This window comes from Stenella coeruleoalba (assembly GCF_951394435.1).
Source record: "Stenella coeruleoalba genome assembly, chromosome: 4".
NCBI lineage: Eukaryota > Metazoa > Chordata > Mammalia > Artiodactyla > Delphinidae > Stenella > Stenella coeruleoalba.
Window position 1 is genome coordinate 134537339 of NC_137149.1, and position 25143 is coordinate 134562481.

Consider the following 25143-nt stretch of genomic DNA (forward strand, 5'->3'; position numbering starts at 1 on the left):
GGACTGTGTCTGGTGGTGTGTTTTAGGGTGTCTGTGACCTTATTATGATTTTAGGCATCCTCTCTGCTAATGGGTGGGGTTGTTCCTGTCTTGCTAGTTGTTTGGCATAAGGTGTTCAGCATTGTAGCTTGCTGGTTGTTGACTGGAGCTGGGTCTTAGCGTTGAGATGGGGATCTCTAGGAGAGTTTTCACCATTTGATATTACGTGGAGCTGGGATGTCTCTGGTTGACCAATGTCCTGATCTTGGCTCTCCCACCTCAGAGGTACAGGCCTGACACCTGGCCGGAGCACCAAGACCCTTTTGGTAAGTCTGAGGTCTTCTGCCATCATTAAGTGAGTGTTCTGTATGAGTTGTTCCACATGTAGATGTATTTTTGATGTATTTTTGGGTTGGAAGGTGATCTTCATGTCTTACTCCTCTGCCATCTTGAAGGTCTCCCTCTTCTGTTAATTTTCTGTTCAAATTTTACTGATCTCCTCATAAATATTTATAAACATTATATATACATGAGTATTTGCTTTTAATACTACATGAATAAAAGTAGTGAGAGTGGGCATCTTTGTTTTGTTCCCAATCTTTTTTTTTTTTTTTTTTTTTTTTTTTTTTTAGCGGTACGCGGGCCTCTCACTGTTGCGGCCTCTCCCGTTGCGGAGCACAGGCTCCGGACGCGCAGGCCCAGCGGCCATGGCCCACGGGCCCAGCCGCTCCGCGGCACGTGGGATCCTCCCGGACCGGGGCACGAACCCACGTCCCCTGCACCGGCAGGCAGACTCTCAACCACTGCGCCACCAGGGAAGCCCCTGTTCCCAATCTTTGAGAAAATGCTTTCAGCTATTCACAATTGAGTATGAGGTTGGCTGTAGGTTTGTCACATATGGTCTTTATTATTTTGAGGTATGTTCCCTCTATTCCCACTTTGTTGAGAGTTTTTATTATAAATGAATGTTGAATTTTGTCAAAAGCTGTTTCTGCATCTTTTGAGAAGATCATATGATTTTTATTCTTCAGTTTGTTAATGCAGTGTATCACATGGATTGATTTGCAGATGTTGAAACTTCCTTGCTTCCCTGGTATAAATCCAAGTTGATCATGGCATGTTATCCTTTTAATGCCTTCGTGAATACAGTTTGCTAATATTTTGCTTAGGATTATGGCATCTATGTTTATCAATTTTATTGGCCTGTAACTTTCTTTTTTTGTGCTGTCTTTGTCTGGTTTTGGTATCAGGGTGATGCCGGCCTCAGAGAATGAGTTTGTAAGCATTCCTTCCTCTTCAATTCTTTGGAATAGTTTGAGAAAGATAGGTGTTAACTCTTCTTTAAATATTTGGTACTATTCACCTCTGAAGCCATCTGGTCTTGTACTTTTGTTTGTTGGGAGTTTTTTTTCTTTTAATTGCTGATTCAATTTCATTACTGGTAATCAGTCTATTCATATTTTCTAATTCTTCCTGATTCAGTCTTGAGTGATTGTAAATTTCTAGGAATTTATCCATTTCTTGAATGTTGTCCATTTTATTGACATACAATTGTTTGTGGTACTCTCTAATGATCCTTTGTATTTTTGTGGTGTATGTTGTAACCTCTTCTTTTTCATTTCTGATTTTATTGACTTGGGCCATCTCTCTTTTGTTCTTGATGAGGCTGGGTAAAAGTCTATTAATTTTTTTATCTTTTGAAACAACCAGCTCTTAGTTTCATTGGTCTTTTCTATTGTTGTTTAGTCTTTATTTCATTTATTTCCCCTCCGATCTTTATTATTTCTTTTCTTCCACTAACTTTGGGTTTTGTTTGTTGTTCTTTTTCTGTCTCCTTCAGGTGTAAAGGTTAGATTATTTGAAAATTTTCTTGTTTCCTAAGGTAGGCTTGTATTGCTATAAACTTTACTCTTAGAACTGCTTTTGCTGCATCCCATATGTTTTGGATTATTGTGTTTCCATTTTCATTTACCTCCATGTTTTTTTGTGGGTTTTTTTTGCGGTACGTGGGCCTCTCACTGTCGTGGCCTCTCCCGTTGTGGAGCACAGGCTCCGGACGTGCAGGCTCAGCGGCCATGGCTCACGGGCCTAGCCGCTCCGTGGCACGTGGGATCTTCCTGGACTGGGGCACAAACCCATGTCCCCTGCATCGGCAGGTGGACTCTTAACCACTGTGCCACCAGGGAAGCCGTACCTCCATGTTTTAAAATTTCTTCTTTGATTTCTTCAGTGACCCATGAGTTGTTTAGTAACATATTGTTTAGCCTACACCTATGTGTGTTTTCCTTCTCCCAATCTCATTTAGGTTCCTTCTTTGTCTTTAGTTGTGGAAAACCTTTTTTTGGTAATCTTCAGGTTGTTCTCATAGATAGTTCCTCTGTAAATAGATGTAATTTTTGTGTGTCCAATGGAGGAGATGAGTTCAGGGTCTTTCTACACTGCCATCTTGGCCACTTCTTGTTCATTGATTTTATTTTTCCAAAAATGTATTAAGTAATTTGGAATTTAATTTAGATAAATAGGTAAGCATTAAATCATATCAGAGACCCCAATTTTCCAAACCTTCCTGTTAGCATAACAATGGTCACTAAAAGTTGCCAAATCTAGGAATACTCAAGGTGTCGCCTGCCCATTCTTAGACATGTTTCATTTTTGGTGTACTTTTTAACACTTTTAATTGGACACTTCTAATGCAAACAACAAAATTGCAGGTGATGTGCATTACTTTAGTGTTTTCGCTTTCAAGAAAGTGAATTTACAGCAGGAAGCTTATATAAAACTGGTAATAAAAATATGTACTTTTTCACCACCCACAGCCTAATAATCACAACTAGTACCTGATATTTATTAGTGGGAACCAAGAGCTTAATTTTAGAAATAAGAATTAGAAATACTCATATGTGAGAATATTAATTTTTTTTCTGGTATATACCAAGCATGCTGATGTATAAGTGCCCAGTAAATGTGTGTTGAATGAATGGAAAATTGATAATATTTTCCATAGAGTCGATCAAATCCTTGATATTTAAGGTGAACTGCAGGTTTATCCTCTCTACTCCTTCCTACCAGTCCTGGCCGAATCCTCTTGATCTTTATTCTCCCTTCTAAGACAATACATAATAAGTATAACCCCTCTTCTATATGTAGTCTTTCATATAGTTTATGACAGTTTTAATTTCCTATGGAAGATACTCCTGATTTTTTAATATGTAAACTCTATGTGAATAGTATTGAATTTATTAAGGGTGACAGCCAAAATGTCTGATACAGAGTAGATACTGAATAGTTTGGAGGATAAATTTTAGATACATACATTGTTTCCAATATACTATATCCTATATTTTTAATATTTTATATACTATATTTTAAATCTTAAATACTAAATTTAAGTATTAAATACTAAATTAAATACTAAATTTTAAATTTATATTTTAAATCTCTCTGTAAGTAATATTTTTTCCTGTATGTTCACATTCCTCTTCAAGCGTAGTACACAGAATTTAAGGAATTGTTATTTTGATGAATGTACTTCAGTCAATGCAGACTAGGATCATATTAGCCCTTCAACAAACATTATATTTTTAGATTAATTATACCTCCCTATTCACAAGTTAGCTACTGAATATCTAGCATATGCACAAACAGAACGTTAAAAAGATATAAAACTGTGTTATTCTGCCATATTTATACATCTGGATCTTTAAGCCAAGTGCACATTTGAGTGCCTTTAAATTTCTTGAATTTTCTGAGAAAAATAAAAGAAGATTAAAAAAAAAAAAGGTGGGTGATGTTTTGGCTGGTGATAGACACCAAACATTAAAATGCCAGAAGAAATATTTATTTTTGTTCACATCCCCTATTTGACCTGTGTCCTCTAACATTTATGCTTTTTGGTTTCCAAGGGTTGTTGAGTGTTTTAATCATAAAGATAATTAAGTAATGTCATTTACCTTTTATTGCACCTGGGATCTGATAGAAATTGCAAATACATACATATATATACACACACACACACATATATATATATATATATATATATATATATATATACACACACACACACACACACACACACACATAAGGCTTTAAAAAATATATCCCAATGCTTTCTCCCAAAAAGCAGGGTTTAAAAGTGCTTGAAAATTGAAACAAAATGCTCCTTTGGCACATTTGTGTTGGACAAATATTCTACTTTTTAACTATTGGGGCTCCATGTCCAGTCCTGGGGCATCTGTTGTGTTGATATTTTCAATATTTTCTATATTTTCAAACTGGCTTCAGATTATGCAAGACTTTTCCTTGTGTAGACTGCAGAATACTGGGATAAAACCCATGGATGAGCACACATGAAGGAACATGGTAAAAGACTAATCAATCACTCTTATTTGCATCGTTCTACTTCCCAAGTACATTGTAAAGACTAAGAAAAAGTGATAATTAAAGAAACCTAATAATAGGAGGCATTTAAATTATTTTTGCATTTAGTTTTATTTTCCTTTTTTTGCAGCTTTAGAGTAGATAGCTAGATAATTAACAGAGGAGAGTATAAGGATCGTAAGAGGAGATGGTAAATTAAATGGATGGTTCTGAATTCAAAGAATTTTCCTAAAATGGTAGATTCTAATGAATGAAAGTAGTTTTCTGAGTTTACAGCACAATAAAATTAACATTCAAAGTTTCCTATATTGTCCTATAAATAGCTACAATTATCTCAGATTTATAATCAGATTGATCACATCATTTCTTCTTGAAACCAGAACATTTTAAGAGTGAATGGGTGAGCTATGGGTAATTATGCCTGGGCAATAGGCATAAACACAGATTGTTCCAGCCAAACAATGTATATACGGTCATGCCCACACAATGTTCTGTAACTAAGAGATTATCACTGATTTCTATCAAGTTTTGAGTTTTTGTTTGTTTGCTTTCTTTGATTCCTTCTCTTTTGTTCTTGCCTTTCCTCTTTCTTGCAGTGTTTTTCCTCAGATTTTCACATAGCTGACAACTTCTTATTCAAATTTTAGCTGTAATATCTCATTTTTAGAGAGCCCTTTTCTAGAGCACCCTATGAAATGCCACCCACTCCACAGCCCACCCACTGCCACCCATCCCACTGCCCATTCACATTAATATATCATTTTATTGTTTTCTTCTCTTCATAATTATAATCATGATCTGAAATTATCTCATTTATTTATCAATACTTGCTAATTGTCTGTCTCTCCCACCAAAATGTAAGCTCCATGAGAAAGGGACTTTCTGTGTTGTATACTGCCAAATCTTTAGACCTTTGAAGAATCTCTGGCTCAATAAAAATGTGTTGAGTTCCTGAACAAATAACTAACCAACCACCATTACCAGCTTATATTGGTGTTTAGAGCTGGAACTAGAAACAATGGGAAATAACTTGAATTTAATGTGTAGATTACTTGAAACTTCTATGATTTCATGGCTTTGGAAAATGCAGATTTTGTTCTATGTTAATTATATTTAAGAAGTTTGGGTCATTTGAACAAAAGAAATGGATTATGGTTTAGGGTATAACATCCTTTATCTCAGATTCTTAGTTCACTTTATGGCAGATGTACATAAACACAGATATACCATATGAAGGATTCCAAAGATTAATGCCTTCCACATGAAGTTGTTTTTTTTTTTTTTTTTTTTTTTTATACAACGAATGAAAATCATTCTGCCTTGTTAGGGAGGTATAGAAATAGCCAAGTACACTATGTACCAAGGGGGAGATTTAACTCTATGTAAATCTCAGGATGTTTCTAAGTCAGTTTTATCGATATGCAATTACAACCTTGAAACTCATCTATCATTAGCTGTAGTGGGAGATAACCTGAAATTCTAGCTGGCAGATTCCCCATCTCTCTTCTTGAACACAGCACATAAATAATCCTACAGAAGTGTCCCTGTTATCTCAATATTAATTGCAACAAAATTCCTTGACCAGCACATTATATGCCACTGAAAGAAAAGGGAAAAAACCTCTCAGATGGGTTGAATTTTCTGGAGATTTTGCCTCTTTTTCAAATTAAAAAAATCTATTAGGAAGAATAAACTCATAAAATTCTACTTACACTTGAATGAGGAAATGGTTGTTCTTCAACTGAAACATTTTTTAATGGGTTGTAGGATTCTTCAAACAGCTACAAGAGAAAAATTATTAGAAATAAGATTAATTTTTCATGTGATATAACTATTCAGCTTGGTCTAAATGTAGTAACAGAACTAGAATTCTGCATAGACAGTGTGGGCAACATTCAACATTTGAAGGACATTGAAAGAGCAACCTATCTAAAAATCTCTTACGCTCTATTGTCCTTACTTCCCTCCATTTTTTTGTCCTAAAAGTATTACCTTAAAATTTTATCCACAAGATGTCTTTGATAAAAGATTGTTCATTCTCTTCACACTTGTCTCCTAAGCTTTTCTTTTCCATGCTTACTATCTTTTTCCGTTATTAATAAAAGTATTTTAAGTGCAAACCTTTAGTGAATTCCTGGTGACATCTTTACAAACAGTATTTTAAAGATTATTTCTAAATCTTAGTTAAATGTTATTAAGCCTTTAGGGAAAGTGGCAAGTATAGTCAGTGATACCAAGTTAGAATCTTTTTTAAGTATGAGGAAATTTCCAGTCACAAAGAGTTGACTGAAAAAAAAATGCTTCTGATTCCTGACTAGAAGATCTAGCATGGCTGCTAGCTTATCCCTTAAACCTAAAACCAGAAATAGAAAGAAGAATGACACTGATGGATTCAATAACCTGACAAATGGTAAGAAAATCCTGGGGAGAGAGAAGACATTTGGGATCACATCTGTAATGGGGACCCTGGGAGTTGAGGTCAGAGGAGAATTAGATGTTTTAAAGTGGGCAAAAGCTTTATAGTTGTGTCTTTCTCTCTCCCCTACTTAAGCATGGGGGGATAATTGCCTGTATTTGCACTATTCTGGGACAGAAAAACCAGTGACGTCACAGTGAAGCCAACCAGAGGTGACAGGGTAACATCAGTACAGAAAGAGGTCCAGCTGAGGTGGAGAGCACATAGTATCTAGAGCTAATGGGGGTAGCTCCTGAGAATTTTCCTCTCACCACTCTTTGTCTAAGTGATTTTACCTGAAAGAAACAGTTCAGGGCAAAGAACAAAGCCAAGGATCAAACAAGATATACCAGGAAAATATCAATTCAAAGAAAAGCTGTGATACTGATTTTAAACTTAGTTAAAATATAATATACAGGTTTGGAGATCCTGGCTAAAATATAAATGCACTAAAAAAATATTTCTTATTTTCAGATGACATGATTATCTACAAAGAAAGCCCAACAGAATCAAGAAGTTATTAAAGTGAAAAAGAGAGCTTGCTGAATATAAAAAAATCTTGCAAATATCATTAGCATTTTTCTGACCTAGTAGTAAGAAACTAGAAACTATAACTGAGAACACAGAAACTGTCCCATGTAAGCTTCATAACTTAGAAATTTGGTCTCTTGTTCTTGCTATGGTTATTAAGAGAGAGCTAATATGTTATTTAATAAAAATTTATTGATAAACAAATACAGCAAAGCACTATCCCTGGTGATTAGCACAGAAAATTGTCAGAAAGACAAAATATCAGCTTTGCTTCAAGGGAACAGCCTAGTGAAATGGAGGATGATCTCTACCAATGAAGGTAAGTTTGTATGTTTATATCTACTACAATAATAAAGTACATTTTTCTTAACACTATTGCTTTTGAAACTAAATTTTCGACTGAAGATGCACAAAACAGTATTAAATGTATTTGCCTCTTGAGAATACTAGTAACTGTTTTTTAAAAATAGGTACCCAATTATCTGACATAAATTAAGCATTCATTGTAATCTTACAACTAGTAGTGCACACAGGTCTTTTAGACAGGAATATGAAATAGAAAATATAGTTCCTGAGTATAAGGCCCTTACAAGCTAGTTGAGGAAATAAAACATAGGCACAGGAAACAACATGATAGCAATTACAAAACAACTATCAACCTGTGTAGTAAAACCTCTGTAATGAGAACTAACTAGAAATAAGCTAATTTAAACTAGTTAAATATGTACTTACTTCTTCCAGGTATATAAAATAGCTCACACTAGGCTAAATAATGCTCCATAAATTAGTATGTGCTAAATAATTTTGCATAAATAATTTCTGTGGTGGAAATACCTCCACTGTGGACAATTTCAAGCTACCAATAAGAACTCCTTAATATTTACAGAATTACCTTAATACTCATGAACCAGTATGAGCTGGCTCCAGCACACCACAGTCTATATTTTAAAAGCATATTCTCTTTCATTATCTCTGAGAGTTACTACTTCCCTTCCCACTCTGACTGTTGGAGAGAGATGTGGAGATGTTTTCTTTATAGTCAATTTGTTTCAAAATGTCTTATTTCTCACATGTTTTGTTAGAAAAATATCTACAAATGTCATCTGAAATATTTGAATCTTTAGTCTATGAAACCATACACTTAACCACTGTGTGGTTTAAAACAAACTTTGTGGCAAGATATATGTATAGGTATTATATTTGTTAATGATATGTTCTTTGCATTTCATTGAGACTATTTGCTTCAGAGAGTATCCTCATCTGAGAGAAGACTTTATCTTTTCAGTATCCTCCAGCCAAATTAATTTTTCTCAATTTTTTTCATGTTACTGTTTCCTAAAAACTTAGCACTTACTTGTAAAACATCTTGGACTTGGTTTATCTGAGATGCTGCAATGTGGATTATTTGTGATAGGAATATTAGAGAGTTAAGCTGGATACTGTTCTTTGACAGTTTTTCTGTTGATGTTTTTTCATCAGATGTTGGAAAAGCTGCTGTACCCTGGAGCCCTTTGGCATAATAATGTTAGTGCCACAAGCCGGTAGCAGTAGGTTTTGAGCTTGGGGAGTCTTGGAAGCAGGGGTAAATATAGACAGCTAGTCTGAAATTCCAGCTGTCTGTCCCTTTTGTACATGAAGAGGTAAGGATGACGTCCAGATTATTTTATTTTCCAGGAAAGACTGTGGGGGAATATACGCTTAAATTGCAAAGGCAGTTTCACATCAAATCGTTTATTAAAGTCATTACCATTTAGCCTCCATAAATCCCCACAGGTCACTTAGATGGAGAAAATAAGGATATGACATGCAGTAATATAATGTGGGCGGGGGTAAGGTGAGGATTTAGTCAGAGAAAAAGGAGGAAGGAAAATGTTTTGAAAATGTATTGAAAATGCATTTATATCGAAAAGACTCATTTAAACTATATGGTTTCGATAAGGAAAGGAAAAATAACTCATTTATATCCAGGGCCATGAATAAGTGCATGTAACATATATTGAAATCTCACTTAATGACTGACATAATAACTGATTCAAGTAAATTGAATCAGTTCCCTGGAGGAAGTTTCTTCATCTGATACATCATAGTATAAAATAAGAAAAGTAATGAGGTAAAGGTATGATCTTACTACGTATGGCTTTTAGAGTATATGTAAAGATGTTTGACATTCTTATACCTTTAAAAGCATGAATTGACAGAAATGAAATAGGTAATGATGAGATGGTGCTTTCAACTGAAATTGAACAATGATTTATTGATAATGTAAATATGAAAATTATTCTGTAGGTACTATGGTGACCACAGTTATGAATAAACTGCATGCACTTAACCATTAAGAGCATATAATTTAGCAGAGGAAATAAAAATCATATATAATTAGATTTAAAATGCAGCAGGCCATAATAAGATCTTTATACAGTGGTGCAAATAGGCCATAAGAATTTAGGGAAGAAAGAACTTTTAGTTCTGAGTGGAGGGTACCTGGGAAAATTTTGGTAAATATATAGCTTTGAAGCAGAATATTAAAAGGCACCTAGAAGTTATACAGGAGATATCTGAGGAGTAGGGGCATTCAAAATGCAAACCTTTGCTTTTTAATTGTTACTGTATTACTCAAAATTTATTGATTGTTCTATTATATGTCAGACCTTGTGTCTGATGCTGGGAGGAAGGATGAATAAGGTGTGGTCTCTGCCCTCAGAGAAATAATAGTGATGGTTCATGTTATGAAAGCAATTTATCTTTTTTTCCTTTTTCCTCCTGTAGTATAAATACATTGATACAAACTTTTTAAAAATTGTGTTTAACCAGTCAGTTAGGGTTATAAGTGGAGAAGATGATACAGAGAGAAAAGAAGTTGAAAAGTAATAAATCAGAGCAGGAAGCATATAAATATGATAAAACGTGTAAAAGCCAACCTAATTCTTGAACTTTAGCATCAGCGTTGTTTAGCACCTAGCCTAGTTGATATATTTTTTAACATCTCTCTGTTCTCTGTGACAAAAATTGTTTTGAGTAATAATTAAGTAGTATTTAATAATAATTATGTTTATTTGTTCTTTATTAATAAAACTTAATAATTTAAGAGAATTACTTTCAATTTTAAAGCTATTAAAATTTATTAAAATATTTCATGTGTGAGCTAAAATGGCACTTAACCAATTGTAGTATTTCCTATAGCTGCTATAGCTAATTGCCACAAACTTAGTGACTTAACACAAATTTATTGTCTTACATTTCTGGAGGTCAGAAGTACTAAATGGGTTTCATGGGACTAAAATCAAACTGTTGGCAGAGCTATGTTCCTTCTGCAGGCTCTGGGGGAGACTTTCTTTATCTTTTCTTGTTTCTAGAGGTTGCCCCTCTTCTTTCTTCAAATCCAGCTATCACATCACTCCAACCTCTTGGACCCTTGTGATTACACTGAGCCCACTCCATCTCAAGATCCTTAATTCAATCACATGTGCAAAGTCCTTTTGGTTGAGTAAGGTAACATTCACAGATTCAGGGATTCTGACGTGGACATCTTAGGGAAGCGGTCATTATTTTGCCTATCATACAAATCAAAAATATTGTGTCTTACAGTTTGCCCTTTCTTTCACTGTTTTATATTTTAAACACAAATAAAAACTCCAAATGCTCACATTGAAACTGAGCAAGACCCTGCGGGGCCTTCCCAAGACCGCCCCCCTGCCCCGCAACCGTGTCCTCTTCCTCTTGTTGGTTGAAAAGTGTTAGCCTCCTAGGCCTTCCTAGAGTTCCAAAGAGCAAATTTAATCAGAGAAATGCAGAAATGAAAGAAAACAGTCGAGCAAGACAAAATAATAATAGTTTAAAAATAAACTACTCCTTTAGTTCCTTCTTAAGGAGTATATCCTTGAGTTATTCCCTTGAGGTTTTTTTGCAGCTACTAAAGCCCCCACCAGGTGGAAGAAATTAACTGCTGACCACCAGCATGTAGACACCAGACTGGTTGGAACCAGAAGGTTGAAGATGTTGACTCCCAAAATGCCACCCTGTTACCTCACCATCAACCAATCAGAGAATTGTGCACAAGCTGAGCACACACCCTGTGACCCTCTCCCTCACATTGTCTTTAAAAATCCTTCCCTGAAAGCCAATAAACACTGTACTTTCCTTCGCCACAAACCTGTGTCAGTAGACTGGCTTTACTGTGCGTTGGGTGAGTGGACCCAAGTTTGTTTCATGAGCATCATGCATGGATTGACAGAACTGAAGGAACTCAAGTACTGGGTATTTTGTCTTTATTTTTACAATCACTGTGCTCAATTCATTTATTTCTATCTAACAAGCTAAACACAAAAATATGTTTATTTCTAATCTATTAAATAGGGTTTTTCATAGGCATTAGATAAATGAACTGCACCCAAAGTGAAAAATTTTGAATTGCTATGAAATTTTCTTGAAATAAACTTGCATAGTTGAGACTATATGTATCAGGGCCAGTTGTATAACTAGATTTTGCCTGAAATAACTTTAATGAAAGAAACAATATTTATTAAAGGATAAGCAATGAAAATGTGCTAATGTTAAACTTCCTTGTACATTAGTGAAACTCAAGAGTAACTGTAGCACTTGTTTAAAAGTTAGACCATCAAAAGATCCTTTTCATGGAGAGGTAATTTACCACCAGTATTGTTTAGGATCATGATAAGAAAAAGAAGATCAACAGACATCCTTTCACCATCTCTACATAGGAGGGGACTGTTCCTGCGGCTCCACCTTTGGTTTGCCATTGAATCAGTTACATTCTTTCCAGATGCATTTTTAAAAATTTCTGTTTATCAAAGTCTAATCTGGCTATTTCAGGTACAGTAAGTGCTGCTATAATGAGACATCTGTGTGCCTAAAAATCACTATACAAATTCTCAACATTGGGACTTTGTTAAATTAACAATTGCTACGTAAAGGCCTGGGTACCTGAGGTGAGCTGTGGTTCAACAAAAGACCTCAAGAGAACTGAAAAAGAGAAGTTTATTACTCACAGATCTTGGGGGAGGTAAAGGCATTCCTCAGAGACTACATGGAGAGATTAAGGCAGGGTGTAGGCAGAGAGAGTGGCAGGGCATGGGGCACATGCCTTCACTAGGGTCCGTGGGCAGAGGGCTTTTCCAGGGCTAAAACCAAATTGGCTTTGAGGAGGTCTTATATAAGTAGTGCACAAGGAGAGGGCCCTGGGAGGTGGGAGAGACTGCTTATCATGAGGGCAGCTGCCGAGAGTCATATCAGGAACTTACATTTACTTGTGACTCTGCAGGCTATCTAGGGTGTGTAATCGAGGGTGTGCCTAGTGTCAGTTCAAGGTACCTGTAGGCTGTTTGCCACGTAAAACAGCTGCTGGATGCCAAGGCAGTAATATAGTTAATAGTTTAGCTAAACTCTTAACACAAAAAAAAGTCAAGATCACAGGACTTATGGGAACAATGGGGTTAGAGTTACAACACTCAAAAACTTCAGTGACACATTAAAAAAAGATAGGAATCTAATAAAAATGTTAGCATAGTTTTACACATTTTAAATTGTTAAGAAATAGATAAATAATTCAATATGACACTTTATCTTGACAGAGACCTGAAGTTTACATGGAAGGGGGTTTTGGAAGGGTTGTAGCCTGAGAGTTATTGTGAAATAGTAAAGGCAGGGTTACCTGAAATCAGTCCAAAAGTTGTGACGGCAGCTGTGGATAGGTGTGGTTCATAACACACTGGATGAACTGAGATAACTAGTGGATATCTGAGGTGTGTGCCTGTATGTATTATGTATATTCATATACGTCTTGGTTCAGCAGGGTCAGTTTTTTGCCATCACGTAGCTTTTCTCACTGATGAAATTATACATAAGCAAGTGTGAAATTGGCATGATGCTCAAAATGTTCCTTAATAGATAAATTAATAAATCAACTGGGACAAATTTGTGTTTTCTAAGCAAGCATAATAGCAGGGCCCACCATAATGTCACTTCAACTCTGAGTGGCAACATGGCGACATACAAAAGCATGTTTTCCAACTTGCAGATCAGAGAACATGCCTAGTACGGAGAGACCAGAAGGTTTCATGTCAAGTACACAGCACCTGTGACAAATACTGCCCCCATTTTTCCAGGCAATACCAACATATCCCAGCACTTTTCCCTCTTGAGTCTTAACTCTACCTCAGAATCTTTCTGAAGACAAATTTCAGGAGAACCACTGCTAATCGGCTGGAGTTGGCATCAAGAGATGGAAAACCGCTTTGCCATTATCAAGGGTGGAAAAAAGCATGGGTTATGAAGTCTTTTAGACTCGGGTTCAAATCTTGGTTTTTGGCTCTTACTTATAAGTTGTGAGTCTTGAAGAATTACCTAGACTCTCTTGGCCTCTGTTCTCTGAACTATAAAACTGAGCTAACAATGCCTACTACAAATAGCTGTTGTGAGAATGAAATAAGGCCATATAGACAAAGTACCTAATGCAGTGTCTGCATCAGTCTGCCCTCAGTAGTTTTCTTAACTTCCCCTTGGGCAAACAAAGAAGCAGAGAAATATCTCGATTGCGGGTAGAGGATAAGATGGAGGTATATCATGAAACTCACAAACCAAAATAATCACCTTACTTTTAAGTGTGCACGCTTTCTGTGCCCTCTGCATGAAGACACATTTGAATGAAATGTTACCAAACCACAGATACATGGCACATTTATCCTGGGTAAAATACAGATCCTCTGAAATATTGCTTATCACTTCTCGTCATCTGTCCTAGTCACCAGGCAATGCTTTACAGAACTGAACTTTGAACAAAATGTTTTGGTTGCTTCTCGTGGTAGGCAGGCGTATGGGGGATGGATTTCAAAACTAAATGCAAAGATAAAGGTGCCAGTGGAGAATGCTTGGCTCTCCTCTCTCTAAAAATGTTGATGATGACTTATGATATGACCTCAGGCACACTTGACTGAAGGAAAAAAGCTCCAATTCATAATCATTTCTTAATGATATCACAAAAAATTAAGCACAAAAAGCATGGAAATTCTTGCTTATATTATTCAAAAAATAAGGAAATAGTTGGGCATTAAAATAATTTTAAAAGATGTTGTTGAAAAGCAATCAGTGTATTTCTCTTAGTTGGTAAAATAGAGACCCTCTTGCACTGTTGGTGGGAATGTAAATTGATACAGCCACTATGGAGAACAGTATGGAGGTTCCTTAAGAAACTAAAAATAAACTACCATATGACCCAGCAATCCCACTACTGGGCATATACCCTAAGAAAACCATGATTCAAAAAGAGTCATGTACCACAATGTTCATTGCAGCACTATTTACAATAGCCAGGACATGGAAGCAACCTAAGTGTCCAGCGACAGATGAATGGATAAAGTAGATGTGGCACATATATACAATGGAATATTACTCAGCCATAAAAAGAAATTAAATTGAGTTATTTGCAGTGAGGTGAGTGGACGTAGAGTCTGTCATACAGAGTGAAGTAAGTCAGAAAGAGAAAAACAAATACTGTATGCTAACACATATATATGGAATCTAAAAATAATAATAATAATTCTGAAGAACCTAGGGGCAGGACAGGAATAAAGACACAGACGTAGAGAATGGACTTGAGGACACGGGAGGGGGGAAGGGTAAGCCGGGACGAAGTGAGAGAGTGGTATGGGCATATATACACTATCAAATGTAAAATAGATAGCTAGTGGGAAGTAGAGGGGTGGGATAGGGAGGGTGGGAGGGAGATGCAAGAGGGAGGAGATATGGGGATATATGTATATGTATAGCTGATTTGCTTTGTTATAAAACAGAAACTAACACACCATGGTAAAGCAATTATACTCCAATAAAGATGTGAAAAAAAACATACTGTTTGCAATCTGCCAAAAATGTGGATACTATTTCTTGAGGAGGTAAATTGCCCAGCTATAATATTTGCTATCAAAGGCACTACATTATAAAGCTTTAGTCCTCATTTCAGAGGCAGAGACCTGTTTCTTTGGTATTGTAATCTTTAGACAAGAAGATTCATGCCCATAAACATGGACAACAATAAAGCTACCCAGGACAGATGAGACTTGGACACTGGCAGAGCACATTGTCGTTTCTGCCATGGTTGTGCCAATTACACGGTCCCTACTGGAAGCTGCTCATTGGCTGAGACATCATTTCAATTCAGAAGAATTGAGTACCAGTGAGGTTTTGTGTTCTGGTATAAAAATGGAAGTGCTGAGCTAAAGTTAAATAAAAGTCAGAGCTCCAGGAAAGTAGAAGAGGAAATTATTTCTGCTCCAAGCTAATGCTAAGGATGCACAACAGATTCATGCCAAAATTAACCTGCGTTTAGACTGAATACGGTGTCAGATATGTTTTCTTTGAGTAAGAATCCTGATGAGGAATTTTATATGTTATTAGTATTTCTATTATTTTACTGTGAAAGTGATGATTTTCCACTATTCTAGCCAACTGTATTTCAGGAGGTAAAGGGAATATAGTATCACTGTTTCTTCAGCCTGACAAAAAGATGTGGATGGTGTGTCTGATACCATAGAGAAGATGCATTCTGATCTGTTAAACCAATAGTTATTTCACAATGTGGACTAGAACCACATGCCCTTCTCTGTTTGAACACTTAAAGGACTGGGATTCACCTGGAAGCTGGGGTGTTTTTGAAATAAACCTTCAGAAGTACACTGTCTGAATATCCCAATCATTGCCCAACATTCTCTATTTTCATTGTCAGTGGCAACAGGTCTGATGGAAAGCAGTAGATAGCCTTGTGGTGTATCAAGGTGGTACCAGTGTCCAATGAAATTGACTTCCTGCTGGAAGATGTCACTTAATATGGCATTATCTAGCCTGCCCACCTAAACCCAGTTGACTTGCCATCTGCTCCACAGTGAAACTGGCACAGTGTCCAAGAGGAAACATCCTGCCATCCTATATAATGGCCTTTGGGATGGAAAGCCAATTGACCATGGTAAGTTAAGTTGATTAATTGTTGATGTTAAAATTAAGATTGCAAGCCAAAAAAAGAAAAAAATTGTAAGAGTCTAGTTCATCCTGGTTTTTTTTTTTCAGTCTGAATTTTTATGCTGAAAATGATTCAGGTTGTTTGCTAAGGTGCTATATTTTTAGAATTCATATTTACAGTAAAATATCTATATCTATAGATATTTGAGACTAATAAATAAGGCTTGTGAAATTATTAATTATGTACCACCAGATTTTGAGATAGAATGCTAATTTTGTAGTTTTCTACAAACTACAATCAGACTCAAGACACGGACACATGCGTACATCTTTGTGCTTGTACTTAGCATACTATGTTATCCGAACATCCTAAGATATTGTCCTGATAGGCAATTTTTCCTCTGCTAAGAGAAAATGACCTCAAAGTTACATTATATGACCATTAACTCACATCAGTGTACTCCCCTCAAAATAGTTCCCTTTGAAAGGGATTACCTTGCCTGATCTAGCATAGCACCAAGAACACAGAATGAGCTTAGTGATTATCATTTTTATTTGATATTACATAAAATTTATCTTCATGAACTTCTAAGGTTGTAATTCAATGACATTTGGATTCTGCAGCCACCAGAGCTGTAGTTTTTCTCAGTGTGTGTTCTTTACCCGTGATGCGCTGTTGCATCAAAGTCTATGTCTCTCATAGTTTATCAGTAGTTTGCGGTTTTTCCCATCTTACAGCTTAAGCCTTTCCCCAGTTTATAGTTTAAGTCTATGCCCATTTTATAGTTCATATATATGTAAGATCAGTTTTTAATTTGCCTATATTATGTTTAAAATTAGTCATATTGGTTTCTTTATGAATTTGTTTTCACATTTTTTGGGGTTTCCTCATGAATTCATATTTCATCTAAATGATTGTTGAACTCATGTTCAGGGTAGGAGACAGCTCTACTCCGCAAGGGCAGCAGAGAGACTAAATAAATAAATCTAGATGGCCCTTGGTCTCACATGGGCAGATACACCAATCAACCCCACGGTGAGAAAGCTATAATGATGAGATATGTTATGGACTTGTTGGCTTCAACTCCATCAGTCGTGGAAAACACTGAGAGCAATTAGATTTGACACTGATACACCCTCATACTCAAAACTCTGGGGGAAGGAATTTCCCCCTGCCACAGTCAACTGCTTTCCAAACGGGATCTTTAACTGTTTGTATAAAATGTCTGGCTCCTTAAAGAGTGAAAGTATCCAAATTAAACCTAAGCAAGGGGCTCTGATAAATCTGAATTGAAGATTTCTTCTAGGCAAGAAGGCAGATGGCATTTGGAAAAGGATTGTAAGATGATCCTTGAAAATCCTTTGGACTTTCTCTTTCCAAATATGCATGAAGACATTTATAAAACTTAAGGGAGGGCAAACCATGGGAAATTTGATAAATTTATAAATATTAATAAATGTACAATTGTTTTGTATTTCTTTTCATTACAGAAGGTTCTGAAAATACATATTTGGAGTATTTACATATGTGTAATATAGATATATTGTGGAATGAAGATCAAACAAAGCAGGAAAACATCTTTGGTAATTGCTGAAGTTATGCACAGTATTTAGGTTTAAGCATTGCTGTGAAGATAATGTAAAATATTTGACATACTGTATATATTTTGGTAATTCTGGCCCAAACATTTAAGGAACAACTATTCCAAAAAGCAAATTAAAAAAAAAAATCCTAAGAATTACTCTGTTTTATTGTTTGCTTAAGATTCCTTACCTGGGCTTCCCTGGTGATGCAGTGGTTAAGAATCTGCCTGCCAATGCAGGGCACACGGGCTGGAGCCCTGCTCCAGGAAGATCCCACATGCCACAGAGCAACTAAGCCTGTGCACTACAACTACTGAGCCTATACTCTAGAGCCCATGAGCCACAACTACTGAGCCTCTCTGCTACAACTACTGAAGCCCACATGCCTAGAGCCTGTGCTCCACAACAAAAGAAGCCACCAAAACGAGAAGCACGCACACCACAACGAAGAGTAGCCCTCGCTCACCACAATTAGAGAAAGCCTGCGCGTAGCAACGAAGACCCAACGCAGCCAAAAATAAAAAAAATAATTAAATAAATTTTTTAAAAAGAATGAAATTAAAAAAAAAAAGATTCCTTACCTAAGATAAATCGTATTGTATAAATGGTTGAAAGATGATTCTAATTGTTTTTTAAATATGCTTTTTCTTTATTAGCCTTTTTAAAAAAAACTGCTTTGTCATTTCTATTGGTCAAAGTCTATGAATACGTGAATTTTTCCCTAAATGGTCCTATGTTATTAAATAAAATTCGATTCAAAGGTATTTGTTAACTTGTTTTGAACAGGCTTGGGACAAAGCATATAAAAGCATATAACGATGGAAATCGTTAAGACCGCCTGATCTCTGCTTCACAGCAAAACTGACATATGTGAAATTGGACTCTAGCTTATCATCTAAAAAAAAAACAAACCCTAAATCAATTCAAGTTATTGCACCTTCAAGATAATTTTAGGAAAAAGATATTAAGACAAGAAGCCTTACTCTTAGCCAGCATATTTCTCTTCTCAGGGTAGAACCCCTGAGAGCAGGTATATGGTCTCTTTCACATGCTCATCACAGCAGTCAATACAAAGAAGACTTCTCGTTTGTGCCCCAGGCACCGACACCTACCTTCCCTATCTCCACCTGTCTTTTTTATTTGTTGGCTTCAGTTTGGTTAGATATTTTATTAAATGGCAGTAATATAAGCAAGATAGGAGTTTGTTACTTTCTTATACAAAAGAAGCCTTCTTTGATTCTAACTTTCTTCTCCTAGGATAATGTCATCAAGTAATGACATCATGTCACTACATTTGAATTTCAGGCCTAAAGAGGGGGACAACTAAAGGTGAAAAGGGAGTCTCTTCCAGAAAAATTCAGAGAATAGTTCACTGAGAATAAATTTTGTCTAAAGATATGTTGTATACTATATTAACTCCTTTCACTAGAATATTTATGAAAATGTTCATTGATTTGTAGTAAGGTGATTTTCTAGAACTTGGCAGGATCTGTTTATTCTTTTCCTTGTCTAGATTTACTAAAATTATGTGGAGACTATGGATATATATAGTTGTAGTTTTCTGTATATAATTATGCTTTTGTGACATAAGATAAAAATCAGTTAATTCCAAAATGACATCAGTCTTTCCTAAGTTTTTTTTCATTCCTCATGCAATAGTAAGTTGAGAGAATCCCTTCATGTAAGAAGAATCCCTTCATGTAAGAGAATCTCTTCATGTAAGAAGAGACAATGTGGGCACGGGCTCACTACCCCAGTGATGTGATTGGACTGAGAAAGTAAGCACCACTTCTCAGTGATACCTGGAAAAGTAAATTCCTTTGAATTAGGTGCCCTCACAAATAAAAGCATTTCCTCTTTATTTTTCTTTCCTGCTTAATTCTGAAGCTTGATACAGAGACAGAGTCAGAATATGTCTATTTGTAACTTCAAAGACTAGGGAGGATTAGACGCTCTGAGAGCATATCCAAATCTAGGGGTTTGCTGTGACATAGTTTCCTTGAGAAATCTGTTGAGAATCTAAACTTACATGAAGAAACTCCAGAGGAGGGGGTCAAAGCTAATATTTGTTTCTTTCTTCCTACATCAGTTATAAAATCCATGATATGCTGATCTAGCTAGAATCTCAGTTGTCTTTGACCACAGTACTCCTTCATTTGATCCAAATACACAAGTGGAAAAGATGGCAACTATTTATATCAACAATCAAATTTCTCAGTGAAAGAATTTAGAGCTATTACATTGCACAAATAATTAATCTAACCACCCACACAAGCAACCATGCAAATTTTGTAAAAAGAACTATTTTTATGCACATCTATCAACCCAATTACACGCTCAGGAATCAGTATCATTAAAGGATGTCCTTATGTGTACAGTACACTAGAATACTGAGGTCCATTGCTTAGACTTCTGGTGTCCTATGCACGCCTCACTCCTGAGATTTTAATGTGCAGCTGCACAGTGAATACACTGTACATAATTTACCACTTGCCCATTGTATTAATTTTGTAAAGTCAGAAAATCTGTCCTTTGTGGATAGAGACAAGTGGACACAAGCTTATAATCTTTGCAGAAGCATTAGTTTTATCATATGCAGCTGTGAAAGAAGGCTGGGTGCATTTAATTAGGTTATTTGCCTCACGATGAACCAAGTGGATGCTCATTCCAACATTCCGCTTTATTGTTTTTGTAGATCTGTATGGATGTCTGGGCTGAATTAAATGTGAGGCAGACAGAGCAAATCTGTATACTTTAAAATGTAAATTTTTATTGCTTATCCAGAACGAGTCTGTTAATCTAGGAAGACATGAAGTTTATATTTATCATTTAGACTGGAGTAAAATTTATGTGCATTCCCTTAATATATGAATTATGAAAAGTCAAAATGTGTATAAGGGATTCATTACTGTGCTTGATTAGAGGTATTTTACCATGTTTTGCTTGCTTTTGTGTTTCTTTTTTTTTTCTTTTAACATTCTAATGTGTGCCAATAAACACTCTGTGGAGTGTTACTAGACAAAATTTGGATGAAATTAGGGGGTAAAATTACATGAAAATAAAGTGGAAAGAGTTTTCAGGCAGAAGAACTTTAAGTATAAAGGCCCTGATTGGGTACAGGTGTGTTGGGTCTTAGACTTAGCTAGAAAAGAAAGAGATGAAGAGTGGTTAAGAGAGGAAATCAAGGAGATAATCTGGGATCCGAGCATGTAAAACCTTTTAAGGACATGGTTAGGACTTTGAAATTTATTCTAAATGTGTAGCAAGTCCATTGGCGAATTTTGAGCAAAGAAGTGATGTGATAAGCTTTATGTTTTTGTTTTTTTTTGCTGTACACGGGCTTCTCACTGTTGTGGCCTCTCCCATTGTGGAGCACAGGCTCCGGACGCGCAGGGTCAGCGGCCATGGCTCACGGGCCCAGCCGCTCCGCGGCAAGTGGGATCTTCCCGGACCAGGGCATGAACCCGCGTCCCCTGCATCGGCAGGCAGACTCTCAACCACTGCGCCACCAGGGAAGCCCCAAGCTTTATGTTTTAAAAGGATATGTCTGGTTGCTGTGCGGAGCAGGAATTCACTATTCATAGGAGCTGTCTATGAATATTACTTTTTCTTTCTTTAACATAATGATATAATTAATTGCACTGATATATTTCCTGATATTAAACTATCTGTGCATTCCTGAGGTAAACTACACTTTATGTAGGGTGTCACATGCAGTTGACTTTAAGTTATTATTTTCTCTGAGATATTTACCTTAATGAATGAGGTTTCTTTTCTAAGCTTTATCAGGAAGTTAGGAGAAACGGAAGCAGGTACTGTTAAATCAAAACACAATTTAAACTGGGTATCTTAGTGATATATTTGAAACATACCTAAGAAAGTAATCAGAAAAGAGCTGGCAAATGTAAAATTATATTTGGATTAGCAAAGTAGATTTTAAAATGAATAGGTTGGGATCAGTATTATTCACCCTTTGCTGTTAGATAGGAAGTGAGAAGTCAATCTAGCATCTGAAACAATACAGTGGTTTGATAAAACAGCATTTTACTGATTTTTGTGCTTTCATTCCTTAGTGGAACAAAGGAGTGAATGAATAAGTGAATGGATGGATGGATGAATAAATCACCAATATTTTCATAGTACTTTTCAGAATACAAAGCTCCTTTCCCCAACATCACTCATAATAGTTTTTGCAATAAAAACTCTAAGAAGTGAGCTATTCCAAGGTTTTAGGAGAAGCAATATATTAAAGTGGTTAAGAACACCCAGAATGCTGGCATTCAAGTCCTGTCTGTGCCTCCTATCACATGTGTAGTATCTGGTAAACAACTTCTTTGCCTCCAGTTACCTCATCTGTAAGATGGAAATAATATTTTATGGTTTTATTGTGAACATTAAATGACTAAGGCATTTAGAACAATACCTGCAGAATAGTATGTGTTTAATAAATATTTGCTTAAAAAGATAGTGAAGGTAGTATTAATTGTATGGAATAGAACTGGCCACAAACAGAAGTTGTTTCAAAGTAGCACTCTTTCCATTAATAAGGCTAATAAAAATACAATCACGAAGGGCATGCTAAATAATGTGATCTATCAGCTCAGTATTCTCATAAAAGAGAGAGAATGAATATTCAGTGTTTTGCACATTAACTGGCACATAAGTGTCATGGTTATTATAAGTTCATTTAGCCAAGTTAAGGACCTAATTATTGTAAGGTTAAAGCATTTATATAAATATAGCATGTTGTTATGAAGACAGTAGCAAGCTATATACTGGCCAGAGATTTGCTGTTTGTCTCTACTGGCTATAGACAGCTCTTTTCAAAGCACAGCTTGTTATATCGTCCTAAATGCCATTCAACCCAATTTTCCTCTAGGTGTCCATGTGGACAATGGTATTTTGCAATGTTACTCATCTATTAGGAAACAATGTCATTTTCAGAGATTAGAGATGACTATGTTATCTGGCCAGGGCTGTTTGTCACTCCCCTACACTCATTGGTAAGCACGGCAACAGAAGATTCTGCATACAGTGCCACCTGCGTGTTCAAAAGCTTTTACTCCCATTTACTCTGAGTTTGCTCAGTTTGGAAGCATGACCAAAACTCTAAAAGTCATTCACCAGCTGGGTGGGAGGAGAGATAAAAACAGGGCCAGAAAAATTCTTCCCAGACCACCTGAAGAGGTATTTCTAAACATATCACCAGACCTGAAAACGTTCTATCTGAAATGAATGTATGTACTGCCTAACATGAATGAATGTATAATACTGACAATTTTTTTCATAGTGAAATTAAATTAAATACATGAATGTGAATAGTCCTGTTTATGCTATCATCTCAAATATTTGGCAGTGATAATTAAGAACCTGGCATTTGGCAAGTTTTTCTTATAATAGTCATAGTGTCTTTATGTGTCTGTGGTCAAATAATAGATGGCCATTTCAGCTGAACATGTAGCAGTCTCCAGGAGTTGGCTTCTCTCTCTTTTTGGGTAAGCATTTCAAGTTGAATCTTTTTTTTTCTTGGTGTTGAGGTATTCTGTCTTTTATGGTAAGTGCTTTACAACGTAATCTTGGAGAAAACACATTAGCCTTATTACTATATAACCCTATTAATAGTGAATGAATGCATTTTATTTAAATTAATAAAATGGAAGCTCAAATAGAGAAAGATTGAAGGATTGGGATTTTGGGGGGAAATATAGAAGCTAGCATTTCTTGTAATTCATATCCTCATGAAATACTTCAGTAATATCTTCCCATTACCCTTCTCTGTGGAATTATAATTTATCCGATAAACCCTTCTGCAAATATAAAGTCTGCCTCAACTACTTAGTGAGTTTGTTTTTAAAATTAGTTACTCCTCATGCACTTTTTTTTTTTTTTTTTTTTTTTTTTTTTTTTGCGGTACGCGGGCCTCTCACTGTTGTGGCCTCTCCCGTTGTGGAGCACAGGCTCCGGACGCACAGGCTCAGCAGCCATGGCTCACGGGACCAGCCGCTCCGCGGCATGTGGGATCTTCCCAGACCGGGGCACGAACCCGTGTCCCCTGCATCGGCAGGCAGACTCTCAACCACTGCGCCACCAGGGAAGCCCCGTCATGCACTTTTAAATGTCTTTTGTTAAAACAGTTTTTTGTTGTTGTTTTTCCTATTTATTTATTTAGGTAGGTAGTTAGTTTTGGCTGCGTTGGGTCTTCGTTGCTGTGCGTGGGCTTTCTCTAGTTGCGGCGAGCGGGGGCGACTCTTCGTTGCGGTGTAAAACAGTTTTAATCATGAGGAAACTGGGTGAACTCATAACTAAAATTCTTGAGAGAATAATCTTAAATGTCTGGGATCATATTTCCCAAGCAGTCTTTCTGCCTCAGAAAATGATTTATTAACCAGAGTTCAGCTGCTTTTTGCTTTTGTTGTTGATGACAAAAGGCATGTTAAAGCATGTTAAATTGGCTTAACGTAGTGGACAGAAATGTTGGTTTACCATAGGAGAATTCGCTGCCAATGCATATTTCTTCTTTGTGTTACATATAAGGAATAGTTAATCTGACCTCAAAGAAAAGAAACATATGCCTCCCTAGATAAGGTTCTAGAGATGAATGAGTCTGTCTGCTATATAGCATTTGTTGGTCAGAGAGAAGGGAGAAAAAAGGAGGGTGGAAAATAAGCAGAAAATGAGACTCACCAAAGGCCTGATTCTAAAGGGAAAAAGTGAAATAAAACAGAAATGACACATAAAATGGAAGGAAAGTGGGGTGAATAGATGTGGAATAAAAAATAAGCACAGGTATATTGGCAGTATACTGCTGAGTCTCTCTGGGGTCACATTTGTTATTTGTCCCTTAGCAAATGATTCTGGAATGTTAAACAGTCAATGTGCCTGTTTCTAATAAATTAGGCTGTCAAAAATAAATAAATAAACTCAATTTGGGGACTGTGGTCCATCAATTATATAATTCTAACAGGCACAACTATTATCCAAATTCTATTTTGGGCAATGTCTCTATGTACTCAACGAATTAAGACTGCAGTCTTAATTGGCCCAGTTTGGTGTGGTTCAGGTAGCTGGAAGCTGAAAGAGGTGGTCTCACCTAATTCATTTCACTGGGACAATTCAGGATGGCTGTATTCAAGTTCCACAACTGCTTTGCCATCTATTACACTGTCCCATTTTATGCCTGCTTGTCTTACTCATTACCCTTTCCTTACTCTCTTTTCCACTCTACTCCATTTTCTAAGTTGGTTATACTT

General features: G+C 36.3%; 1 protein-coding gene across 3 annotated transcripts in view; it reads right to left on the reverse strand.

The window, feature by feature from the left end:
• The window catches only part of LOC307185974 (uncharacterized protein), a 640401-nt gene that overhangs the window by 207517 nt on the left and 407741 nt on the right, over positions 1-25143 (reverse strand). For all 3 annotated transcript variants that reach the window (XM_079920601.1, XM_079920599.1, XM_079920600.1), the window contains exon 7: positions 6069-6137. In XM_079920601.1, coding sequence (XP_079776727.1) covers positions 6069-6137 — 69 coding nt within the window. The remainder of the gene's footprint in view (positions 1-6068; positions 6138-25143) is intronic.